The 13186-nt window shown below is 43.8% G+C and overlaps 1 protein-coding gene across 1 annotated transcript in view; it reads right to left on the bottom strand.

Moving 5' to 3' along the window:
* Window positions 1-13186, bottom strand: part of LOC148543458 (5'-nucleotidase domain-containing protein 2-like) — a 47386-nt gene that overhangs the window by 23481 nt on the left and 10719 nt on the right. Inside the window, exons 4-6 of the mRNA XM_088481617.1 lie at window positions 11032-11087; window positions 8856-8949; window positions 6985-7113 (exon numbers count right to left, since the gene is read on the bottom strand). Of these exons, the coding sequence (XP_088337743.1) occupies window positions 6985-7113; window positions 8856-8949; window positions 11032-11087 (279 nt within the window). The remainder of the gene's footprint in view (window positions 1-6984; window positions 7114-8855; window positions 8950-11031; window positions 11088-13186) is intronic.

The following is a 13186-nucleotide window of genomic DNA, read 5'->3' as shown; positions in this document are numbered from 1 at the left end:
GGGGAACCTTTTTTCTGCCGAGGAACATTTTGATATATAGAACATTATTTGCGGGCCTGGTGCAAGCCATGCCCCCTCCGTGTGACATCACACGGGGGCAGGGCCACAATCGCCGATTATTACAGCAATTCCCTGAGCATAGTCAGGATGCTCCGGGGAGCTGTAAGGACAGTGATGTGACCATCTGAAGTGTCCTAAGGACCCTCCAGGCGGCCCTGCTGCATAGATTCTGGCTGCAATGTGCCATTCTAGGCACCCTGCTAGCCAGATGAGTCTAGCAGAAAAGAGCTCAGAGGGCCAGACCAAATGATTCCGAAGGCCTTATACGGCCCCCGGGCCTGAGGTTCCGCATCCCTGAACTAAAGCAACAGTTTTCCCACTAAAGAAGCAACAGCAAGTTCCAGCAGGTCTAGCGCATCCGTATTCTTGAGACAAAACCAGATTACCCATGTGGAATGAGTTTTTCTCTGTCCATAAATGGCCACATACATGGACTGGGCTGCATAAAGACATGGACTGATATGAAAAATACGAGTTTTAGCCTCATTTATCAACAAGTGATTAAATTTGTTACGTATAATAATGATGCTCCAGTCAATCAACTTTTAACGGTTATCTGTTTGAAAAATGACAGCTGGGAGCTGATTGGCTGGAGCACCATTATCATACGCAACAAATTTTTATCACTCGTTGCGTATGATAAAGCTTGTTTATAAACGAGGCCCAGAGTATGAAAACAAACAGTTCATGGAAACCAAGAGCCTCAGGATATTGGCACACGGGCACCCATATGTTTCACAGGGATGAGTATGGGATGCTGGTGCTCAGGATCTCGGCGATCAAAACCCTGGCGTCGGTATACTGACAGGGTTAGGACACATACACCAATCGGTAGGTTTAGGGTGCGGGGAGAATTAGGATACCTAACCCTCCGCCCCTCTAGTGCCGCAGAGTACCTGGCACACAAGTCCTGGCAAGCTATATGAATGCTAGAAGCATCGGGAGTTGGGAATCCAGTCAACAGGCGCCTGGGCACATAAGTATTTAAAAGCTGGAAAGCCACACATTACATTAGCAGGGAGGTGAAATATCACTGAAAAAGTGGTCACCAAAAAGGGAAAAAACAAAAACAAACAACTAATTGCTAGCATGACATGGCAGTGATTATTAATGACCAGTGTTCAAAAACACTTAATATGAGCTCATGGCAACCAATCAACTTAAAGCTGACCTATTTTTAGCGGGTTTAGGACAAGAAAAGAAAAAAAAAAACAAAAAAAACACACATCTGCTCTAGGGTAGAACCACACAACGCACTATTTGGCACATTAAGACTCATTCGGTTGGAGCCACCACATTACCTGGAGAGTTCTAGGAAGACACAATAGGCAGAACAAGCAGAATATTTAGTAGAGAGTACTGTGTAAAGACACAACACTGTGTTCCTCCAACGTGCTGGAATAAAACTCGTAAATCACACACCCCCACCTCTGGGTAAACACAGTGATAATTAACCTTAATCCACTGTGCTAAGCTCCACTGATCGTTTGTGTCCCAGGTGAAAGCACGCCAATCTTGTGTTTTAAGGGCAAATAATCTACATGTCCACACAGGTGTGAATGTAATGCAGTATCTGCTCATCTCCCTGCTGCAAGGGAGCACGGGGTCAAGGATCATCAACTCTCCCCAAGGCTAGGCCTGCAGGTACACAAAAATAACGATAGCCATATTTACTTGCATATTACTCCAGTGTTTTTAGGAAACAGCCTCTACTGGTTTAATTATTTTGTAACTTGCCCTGCAAGTTACAAACAAACCTATTACCTAAGTTTAGAGTACGTGCTCCTGAGCAGGGCCCCCTCAGGCCACTTGGACGCCTCATTTTAAGAAGTCTCTGCTAAAAAACACATTTGCACAAACAATTCGCAACTTTATTAAATGGTCCTAATATTAGGGGGGGGAATTCCAAAAACACTATATGTTGACACTGATGAAAGTCTACAAAATGTCCCCGATTGTCTAGTGGTGACTTACCTGGTTTGGTGGCTGATGTCATGGTGACTTCCAGCGGATCCTACGGAACTTCTGTTGGTGATTGCCAACCCTAACCCTCCCCCTTGTGCTTAACCATAACCTCCCCTCCCATAGCCTAACCCTAACTTTCTGCTGCTGGTCCGTGCAGAAAGTCAGAATGTCACATGTTGACATTATGAAAAGGTCAACATTCTGCAGTTGCCAGCATTTTAACAATGTTGAGATTGTAACCGTCGACACTGTTGAATTGTTAATGTCGACATTTGGACTACATCCCCTTGTGAGCATCTTAACCTCTATCATGTAAATGCACTTTCTGTCTATGTGTCTTTAGTGAGGGCTTAACCAAATCCACATCACTGTATAGGGAAGGAGCACTTAAACATAGTGCAGGTGAATCCATTTAAGCATTTGTTTTTGGTGTATTTACCAAAATACACAGAGAACCAAAAGTCAGAATAGACTATGGCACCTACGATGGACCATTTTCTAGATACACGTGAGCAGTACACCACCAAGGAGGCTGGGATAAAAATACACACAGAATCCAATTCAAGTATATAAGTGCATTAACACAGAAAACGTATCAGATTCTCCAGTAACCGTATGGGAGTACTAAATAAATGTGTGATAGATCGATATCTATATCACACATACACTATTTACAGGAATTATTATCCTACAAAGTCGAGAAACCATTCTGTGCTACATTAGTGCTTATGCCTTTATATTCTGCACTCGATATCGTTGAACTCCCTCATTAGCTGGCAATTGAAAGCTCATCCACCTCTACTAATCATTTAATGCAGGGATGGGGAACCTCAGGCCTGAAGGCCATATACAGCCCGCAGAATCATTTGGTCTGGCCCTCTGAGCTTTTTTCTGCTAGCCTCATCTGGCTAGCAGGGTGCCTATAATGGCACCCTGCAGCCAGAATCTATGCAGCAGTGCCACCTGGAGCGTCCTTCGGACACTTCAGATGGTCACACCGCTGTCCTTACAGCCTCCCGGAACATCCTCAGGATGCTCCGGGCATTGCTGTAATCACTGGCAATTGTGGCCCCGCCCCGTGTGACATATCATTGGAGGGGGCATAGCCTGCACCAGGCCCCCGAATTATATATATATATATATATATATATATATATATATATATATATAATAAAAAATGGCCCTCAGCAGAAAAGTGGTTCCCCACTCCTGATTTAATGGAACCACTTTCCACCGTTATCTGGTTTGTGTTCTCTTTATTTCAAGCTCTTCGGAGCAGTTTCCTCTTTTGCATGTGTTACATAACCTTTATGTGCTCTTTGCTGTCAATAGGCAGGTTTTACCAGTCAATTGCCTACTGCTTAAGCACTAATTATTGCCAGAGGGTTGAGATTTCACTTCAACCCTTTAAAAGTACTTAAAAACAGTAGACAAATATTAATATAAGTGTCGTCTCCCAACTGTGAACTGGTAATGTTGAGATATTCCCCCATTATAACTTGAGTCCTTAGTGACTGGTACTCTATACATGCATGGGTCTTCAAAAAAAGGGTAGGAAGGAGGGGGGGTGGGGGATTGTAGGAGGGGCATCTACTGACAAACAACCCCAATTCTTGCTTCATAACAGTTCCCCCAGCTTATACAGCCATTCCCTTATGGTCGCAGGCACCTCTCCTGTGCCTTCACTGCAAACCGACTGATAGAGAAAGTCAGTCATGTTGTGAGATAATAAACATCTGTGGCCGGTTACTTCACAGGACATAATGTTCCAGTCACAGGCTGCGGGCTCAGTTACGCACACAAATACAGAAGGGGGGGGGGAGGACTCACAGCAGTAACAAAATACAAGGAGCTTCCTCAAAACTACAGTGGTGTTACTGACACCTCTCAGCTGTACATTTCCAGTCCACGCTGGTTTCAGCCAGACTTTTTTTTTTTTTTGTGGAAAACAAGGGGAGGAAAAGAGAGCCCCGTCCACCATGCCCACATATTCTATGCAGGTTCCACAAATATTCAGACATGTTCAATATACACACACAGTTCAAGTTATAGCTTGCATATTTGTAGAACGTTAATCCAACACATAATGTATTTAGCTCCAAGAGGGATGAAGTATATCCAGTTTTATTAAAAAACAATAAGAGGAGTGAAACATTACAGAGATTGCCAAATGCTTCCAGGTGCTTATCAAATACACACAAATCCCTCCAAGTCCTAAAAAACATGAAAGCACAGTATTTGTAGGGGGAAGGGGGGGGGGGGTGGTGTCACCCACACAAACAGACGAGGATTTGGAGACAGCTCACACAGTGCTGCCCATGCAGAATAATCACTTCTGTCTGGACAGGAACCACACTGCTGATATTCTAGTCATGGGGCTTTATGGAGATACAAGCACACCACTAACAACTTTTAAATAATGACCCTAGGCTGTACAGAGTCAATCGCTGAAATTAGAAAGCATTAGAGATTAAAGCTATTTCTTTTTTACAGCTACATATAGGACTAATTAAAAACACCCTTAAGAGGATTTGTGAATATCTTGTTTACATAAGGAGATTTTAGATCAACACTGTCATAATAATGATGATTTTTTTTTTATCTTAGACGTGGTTGCAAATACTCAATATACACAATGCAGTGTGAGGACCCCCTTTCAGTTACAGCAAGCACCTCCATTGGATGACAGAAGTATAGTAAGTGGTGCCAAAATGTGAACACTGACATATGATCAGTAAGGCTGCAAAGACGTAGGCTGCATTAGATTCAAAGTGTTAGATTATAAGTGTTATCTGCTACTACAGTCCTCATCAGATGCTGTTACCTTGATTGCTATTGCACAGCTTTAAAGATTTTACTCTAGACGCAGTTACGCTGGAGGAAAACATCCTCAAAGCCAGAACACCTTCTGACCGACATCAAGCAACATATTTATGTGAGTTTCCAAATTCACCATCTGCCGTTGTATGAATACCCAGGACTCTCCTTGCTGCACTCACTGCTTGGACATTGCAAGTACCCCCCTATCTGCGTGCTGCTCCTATTCATTGATCTTTGTTGTTCATAAAATTTCTGACTAGATGGTCTCTGTACATTGTTATATTTCCCCATATACTACAAAAAATCTCTTTTGTATTGCCTTTTTCCTTTGCGTCACATATGTTCACCTAAATCATTCTTTTAATAACCAATTCCTGCACCCACTACTCACACACCTCTCTTTATATATCACTTTTGTAGCTGCACTAATACATTAGCAGCGCTGTTCTTTTACCTGTATTTCTGAACATTTAACTCCAGTTTTCATCTCACTTATTACCTCGTCCACAGCATGAACACGCTTACTTCATACACCCCCAATATTCAGTGCCCACATAATCCTCTGCTTTATCCATCTCTATCTTCCCCCTCTTGTCTCCTCCACTTGTTGTTCCCCCTTTTTTTCTCTCATCACTCTGCCTTCCAACCCTCTGCTCCTTTCCTGTTCCTCCACTCTCAGCCACCTCCCTCCCTCCATGGCCTTGTTACCCCACCACTATGCCCTCCTGGTTCTGCCTGTCACCTCCAGTGCTGCCAAGAGAAATTCTGGGCCCAGGCACAACAACCACCTGTGGGACCACAACATGTTGGGCATGGCTGCACCCATTTGTGGGTGGGTCTAGCATGTGAGATCCACCCACTGATAGGAGCATGGCATAGCACCCAGCAGCTGGGATTAAAGTAGTCACTACTATAATAGGATGGCGGGACAGTCCCATAAAAGCTGCATTTTTATCTGGATGTACTGTATTTAGATGCTACAATGTAACACACAATAATGAAAGCGCTACAACGTCATTTTGTACATCTCTCATGTAAATAACACAAACAAAATCTATTTTCTGTCATAGAGATATATGAATGAAGGACTTAATTTTGACATAATATCAGGTCATCTTATACACACACACACACACACACACACACATCCTAACCCACTGCTCCATGCTCCTTCCTCACTATCTACCCCATCTGTGTCACCCCTGTCTGTCTGCCCCTCCCCCTTTAGAATGTAAGCTCTCACGAGCAGGGCCCTCGTCCCTCATGTGCTTCTCCTCCCCCTATGTATAGTATAATTTACTCCTAACTCCCCACAACAGCACCTAACACTTGGTTGCTTATGTCCTGCAGCTTGTGTTATGCAGCTATGTCTATAAACCATGTCCTTGTCCTGTATTGTATGGCTAATAACTGTTTTTCTTGTGTGCTCATTTATGTACTGTGTAAGGCGCTGCGGAACCTTTGTGGCGCCATATAAATAAAGGATAATAATATATTTCAAACCGCTTTTTAAAAAATAAAATAAAAAAAAGAGCCTCCCCATTTTGCACGCTTGGATAAGACTCACTTGTGCCTCATTACCTCGCTCATAACCTCATCTACCACCTTCTCCTATGTCACTCCCTACGTGTGAAAATTTCCCACCCCACTCAGAATGCAGGTTCTAAAGCTCTCAAACAATCCACCAAGTTGCTAGAGCCTACCCTACTTCCACATATACGGCTCACACCCTCGTGACCACTAAGCCACACTTGCTCTTCATCTGAGGTGCCCTTCTCAGACTAGATTAGGGAACTCTTGCACAAGTAGGGTCCTCCCTACCTTTTGTCTTCCCATCTGCACAGAACCTGCTTATCTTGTAGGTCTGTCGAGTAATTTGGCACCTTACAATTCATACACAACATCCTATGCCATATGGCGGCACAGCTGGTACAGTCAGTAGCAGCTACAGCTGTGTTTTCGTCGTACAAATGGAATAAAAATGGATAACGCTACAAGAACTAAAACCGCTCTAAGTTATATACAGGGTTCCAGATCAGCACTACATTAAATCACACATACATACGTTTCATGTTTAGGACAGATATGATAGACTGATAGAATATACAGTAGATATCACATATAATAAAGTACACTTACGGTGACATCCTTGTAGAGATGAATAGGGTCATAATCAATTTTGTTGCTAAGGAAGAAGTCATTGGCTACGGCCAAGAGGTTCATCTCCGGCAGAGAGAATATGTCCATATACTGTTTGACGACAGGACCCTGCGGGAGAGATTACACAGAGTTCCTGGTATGTAGTAGAATGCTTAGTGTATGCCAACATGTAACAGAGGACTTAAAAATATACATTAAACAGCTGGACATGTTTGCTTAAAAACGTATACCAAGTTTATTTTCTGTGATCGTTGACTTAATACTGATTAATTACCTTCAATTAATTAAGAAAAACCAAAAAAAAACAAAGCATTGGTTGATCTTGGTAATGTAGCATTTTAATCTTCCAGAAATATTGACATTTCTGCCAAGCAGAAAGATCCAAAGTAAATCATACTGTGGGAACATGGTCTGGAATAATATTATGGGGCTGAGGAAATGACGGTTTGGGCCTGTGCACATGGCTGTTAATGATTTGGTCTCCTCTCTGCGCTGTTTTTCCCCAACTGAACAGAGGAGATATGGAAATTAGATTCTGTGAGCGCGTAGCCTTATACTAAAGGGCCCCATACGTCAGGAGTCCGTTTCCCTGATCCAACTGCAAACATCGATGATTGCCGGTCAGGGAACCTGTGAAACGCTTCATATTAAAAACCGCCAAATTGCCGAACCAGACCATATTTTAGTTGGATTTGCCAATCCCAACATGTTTGATTTCACAGATACCTCGGCATCTGGCGATTTTGGGCATTGCGGCAATCAGTCACGGATGTATGGGGGCCTGGTCAGTCTAGGCTAGCGATTCCCAACCTCGGTCCTCAAGGCACACTAACAGTCCTGGTTTTAGTGATATCCTTTCTTGAGCACAGGTGACTTCATTAATATTTCATTTATTTTGATTTAAACCAAGTCACCTGTGCTCAAGCATGGCTATCCTTAAAACTTGGACTGTTAGTGTGCCTTGAGGACAGAGGTTGGGAACCCCTGGTGTAGGCAGTTACGATAGAGTAAAGGTAGATAACTAAGGGCCTGATTCAGACCCACTCGCAAGCGGCTGTCCGCTCGCAAGTGGGTCGATGTTGTGCACTGCGCATGCGCACGACGGCGGGAGCTCCGTCGTGCGCATGCGCCAGACGTGACGAGCGAAGGACTTTCCTTCGCTCGTTGTGTCTGATCAAAGGGGGCGTGCTGTCGATGTTGATTGACAGCACGCCCCCTTTGGTGGGCGTGCCTCCCTGACGGGGGCGTTCCCAAGGGAACGCCTACCGCAGAAGCCGGCCCACTGACATCACTAGTGATGTCAGTGGGAGTGATTTTGGCTCTGATAGAGCCAAAATCACTCCGGGCCTTGCGGTTGAAAACCTCAACCGCAGGCTCCGGCTCGCAGTGGCGATGGTCAAGACCATCGCGGCCATCAAACTGCACGCTCGTATAGGCTGTGGGTGGTGACCTACAGCTATACGAGCGTCCAGGAGGACGCTCCATAATTATGGAGGGCGGCCTTCATTCAGAGCGTGCGCTCTGCTCAGAGCATACGGCTCTGAATGAGGGCCTAAGATAGTACATGGCATCTGAGAACTTTCTGATGGAAGAGTGTCTTGGAGATGCCATTTTCATATCTTTAAACCATAAAATACTGTAAAATAGTGTTGAAATATTATGATCAGACCCATAGATGGAAACAAACACCATAATTGTATATGTGGTCTGTATTTTCATTGCCCCCTTAAGTAGGTCCATTCTCCCTAAGGGAATCTAATAGGCAGCTCAGTGAAAGCATTGAGAAGGTCATACCAGAATTTTGTAAGCAAACTGAACACATCCATCTTAGACAGGTGGTATGGCCTTACCTTGCCGTAGAAACCGCTGACCTGCTGCAGCGGGATATGGTTTGTGCCCTGGTATAGCTCCATCACCTCATCATCTGGGACTGGCTTCAGGCCTCTAGTGAATGGGGAGGGAGGCAGGTCAGAGTATTGCCATAGTAGGACAAGGTTGGGCGAACATACCACACTAAAGGAGAACGACTGGCGATGTGCCCAGACTGTTTACAAACAATACAAAGGGCTCGATTCAATTGAACGTGAGTTAAATAGTGCCGAGAAGGAGCACCCGAAGCTATTCAATTCAGCACGCTGTTAGGTTGGAGAATGCCCGTTCCCACACCCCTCGCACCTTAAACATGGTGTTTAGTCGTGAGAACGGGCATTCTCCAACTAAACTACCCGGCGCGATGCTGTTTCTGCGGCGCTAAGGGCAGAAAACACCATCACTCGTCGGATTTCTGCTCACGCCCTGGAGGAGTGCGAGAAGAAATACTTAACCGCGCGCATAGTTAAATAGCTCCGGGAGCTCCTTCCATGTTGCTATTTAATTCGCGTTCAATTGAACGGAGCCCAAAGATAGCAGAAATATTAACTTCCTCATTAAAGGGCGAAAATATAGCAGTGGCGCTAGTTACTGGCGCGGTTATTGAAATCTATTTATATTATGCCTTGGAAAAAAAAAAAAAAAAAAAGTTGTGTTAGATTATGTGTCGGGGGGCTTGCAGTGCAAGGAGATTTAGACATCATGGTAGTCCAGCTCTATGTGGAACGGTTTATATCCTTCAGGAAAACAGTCATAATATTGCAGAGAGGCTTTGCGTTCCCCTGTATGAGGACTAGGGTCAATCTGGGATTTCCTCTGTGGTTTGCAGCAGAGCAGTATTAAAAAAAAAAAAAAAAAAAAGTTACATATGCCAAGCAAAGACATTTCACTTAGAATGCCCATACCCATCTGCACTTCCCTTGCTCTCAGTTACAATCATTCTTCTACTGTACATTTAAGAGAGAAATACACAAGGTTTTAGTGTAACCACAGGAAGAAAATACAAATAATTTTTTCCTGCAATGATGGAGGTTAATTCCAGGGATAAGCAGTGTGTCCAGCAGGATGCAGACATAATGTCAACAATGTAGTCATTCATGATGTGAACATTGGGCCTGATTCAGACCCATTCGCGAGCAGCTGTCCGCTCGCAAGTGGGTCGATGTTAGGCACTGAGCATGCGCACGACGGAGGGAGCTCCGTCGTGCGCATGCGCCAGACGCGACGAGCGAAGGAAAGTCCTTCGCTCGTTGTGTCCGATCAAAGGGGGCGTGCTGTCAATGTTGATTGACAGCACGCCCCCTTTGGTGGGCATGCCGGGGGCGTGCCTCCCTGACGGGGGCGTTCCCACGGGAACGCCTCCCGTCAGAAGCCGGCCCACTGACATCACTAGTGATGTCAGTGGGAGTGATTTTGGCTCTGATAGAGCCAAAATCACTCCGGAGCTTGCGGTTGAAAACCTCAACCGCAGGCTCCGGCTCGCAATTTCGATGGTCGCGATGGTCACGACCATCGCGGCCATCACAATGCACGCTCGTATAGCCTGTGGGTGGTGACCCACAGCTATACGAGCGTCCAGGAGGACGCTCCATGAAAATGGAGCCCGGCCCTCATTCAGAGCGTGCGCTCTGCTCAGAGCGTACGGCTCTGAATGAGGGCCATTGTTGAGACGTTGACATTGAATATGTCGGCATGTGCAGATTGTCAACATTTTTACAATGTCGACATTCTGCAGGTACCAACAGCGGAGGGTTTGGCTACGGCAGGGGAGGATTAATCATACTTAGATCCAGAAGCCGCGTGGCATCCGCCGGAAGTTATCCTGATGCCACTGCATTACCTGGAAGACACCTCTGGCGCCACCAAACCTGTTAAATCACCACTAGACCACAAGGGACGTGTTACTGAAATGTCACCAGTGCCGACATGACAGTCGGTGTGGTCATGTCGACAAAATATGCCACACCCATTTCCAGCGGATAATTCCCGCAAGTTCTTTAGGTCTACTATACGTATAAATGGTTTCCCACACTGCTTTGCGGAGGACCATCTTTACCTCCTGCATCATATCCTCGTATGTTATTTACATCATGACCCCCTCAATGTACTGAGCTGCACAATGTATCTGCATTCCAACAATAACAAAAATAACTATACCTGTACACAGTACCCAACTGAATGTAGTGGTATGCATCTATCTTCATTAACAGACCCTATAGAAGAAAAGAGAAAGAAAAAGAAGAATCACTATACATGTCAGTGGGTCACAAATCAGAAGCCAAATACAGATGTAAACTATACACACACACACACACACACACACACACACACGGCCAAAGTTGGACACTTTTTGAAATTTGAATGTTTTTCAACTTCGAACGCTTATAAAAAAAAACTGTTACACTTCACGCAGTGCAATGATTCATATATCAAATGAAAGGAAATTTAATGTTGAATTCAACACAATAAACAGATCAAATATTTGCATTACAAGGGAAGTTATGCAGTGAAATCAACACTTAGAACAGAGACAGCAGCACAGCGACGTGGCATTGAGCCAACCAATGTTTAGAGCATTTCCTTTATTATGTGGTGCCATGAGACAATTATAGCCTCAATTGTCTTTTATTGGATGGACGCCTCAGATGTACCAGTTTTTTCAAACAAAACCACAAATGTTCTATGGGATTCAGGTCTGGGCTGTTTCCTGGCCATCCCAGCACCTGTATGTCATTCTGCGTGAACCCCTTTTTGCATGTCCGTGCAGTGTGGCAGGGAGCTGAATCCTGCTGCAAAAAAGATGGGGCATTACCTGGAAAAAGATCCCTGATAGAAGGTAGAAGTTTTGGTTGTAGGATGGTGTCAATGTACTTTCTGCTGTTCAGTGTGCCATCTATGACATAAAGGCGGCCTACAGCATCTGCTGTCATACATGCCCAGATCATAACACTTGTAGGATTCTTTGTTGTCGCTTGAATAAAATCTGGATGTACCTCTTCCCCGATGCGACGCCTCACATATTTTCTCCCATCACTACCAAATATCGATATCTTAGTTTCATCACTCTATTCAACTTGTTTCCACTGACCTTCTGTCCATACAATGTGTTATTCTGCCCACTGTATTAGTTTCTGCCGCTGATATTCAGGAATAGCTTTTTTCGGGGAATCCTACCTTTTAGGCCAACCTCCGTTAGTCTTCTCCGTACCGTTCTTGCACTGACAAACACACCAGTTGCACTCAGGTCACTGCTAATGGGCGCAGATGACATCCATCTGTCCCTGACGCAAATTCGTTTTATTCTCCTATCATCAACAGCTGTTGTGCACTTTTTCCAGCCTTTTCCTTCTTTGTTTTGTATAGATTGTGTTTCCTGATTAGAGTAAATAAATTTTCGTACTCCTGATGTTGTCACATTCCCACCAATTTCTCTTGCAATTGCTGCATATGAAAGACCATTTTCACTTACCACAATCCTGGATCACGTCGCTGTGCTGCGGTCTTGAAAATAAAGGATACCCAACTAAAATACTGATAGGACAGTAACATCATAAGTACACTGGGATTTTCACCTTAAGTGTTGTTTTCATGGCATAACTTCCCTTGTAATGCAAATATTTGACCTGTTTATTGTGTTAAATTCAGCGATACATTTCCTTTAATTTGATACATGAATCATTGCACTGCGTGAAGTGAAACAGTTTTTATAAGCATTCGAAGTTGATAAACATTCAAATTTCAAATAGTGTCCGCAATTATGGGTGAGAGAGAGATATATATATATATATATATATATATATATATATATATATATTCATACATTCACACACAAAACAGGTGAAGTCTTTTGTTCAAGGTTATAAAACCACATTTTTTTTTAAACAAACTCTAAATTATGTGTAATCCCAGCTGCAGCCTGTATTCTAACAGACTGCCAACAACCAGTTAGCTACAGTCTGCGAGTGTACTACAACCAGTAACCTGGGCATTAACACTATAATCAAGATTCATTAATATGACGTAGCTATAAATTTAGCCTCCACAATACAAGTAGTTAAATTTAAAAGAGAATTAAGGATGACCATGGTCTCCTGTTATTTGCCTAGTATTAGTTACTGGCCATAAGTGCTCAGTGATCAAACACAATCAGGTATAATGGTTATCTTGAGAAGCACAGTCACTGCATTTGCGCCATGATTTAATAGAGACACAAAAGGCTTTGGAGAATGCATAAACATTGCTTTGGGCTACTCTGCAGATCCCACACTCCAATTAAAGATATCTGACACTGTCCTAAATATTCAAAGCAATG

This window comes from Taudactylus pleione, unplaced genomic scaffold (genome assembly GCF_031769625.1).
Source record: "Taudactylus pleione unplaced genomic scaffold, aTauple2 ptg000002l, whole genome shotgun sequence".
Classification (NCBI taxonomy): Eukaryota; Metazoa; Chordata; class Amphibia; order Anura; family Myobatrachidae; genus Taudactylus; species Taudactylus pleione.
This window is presented reverse-complemented; position numbering and strand designations above follow the sequence as displayed.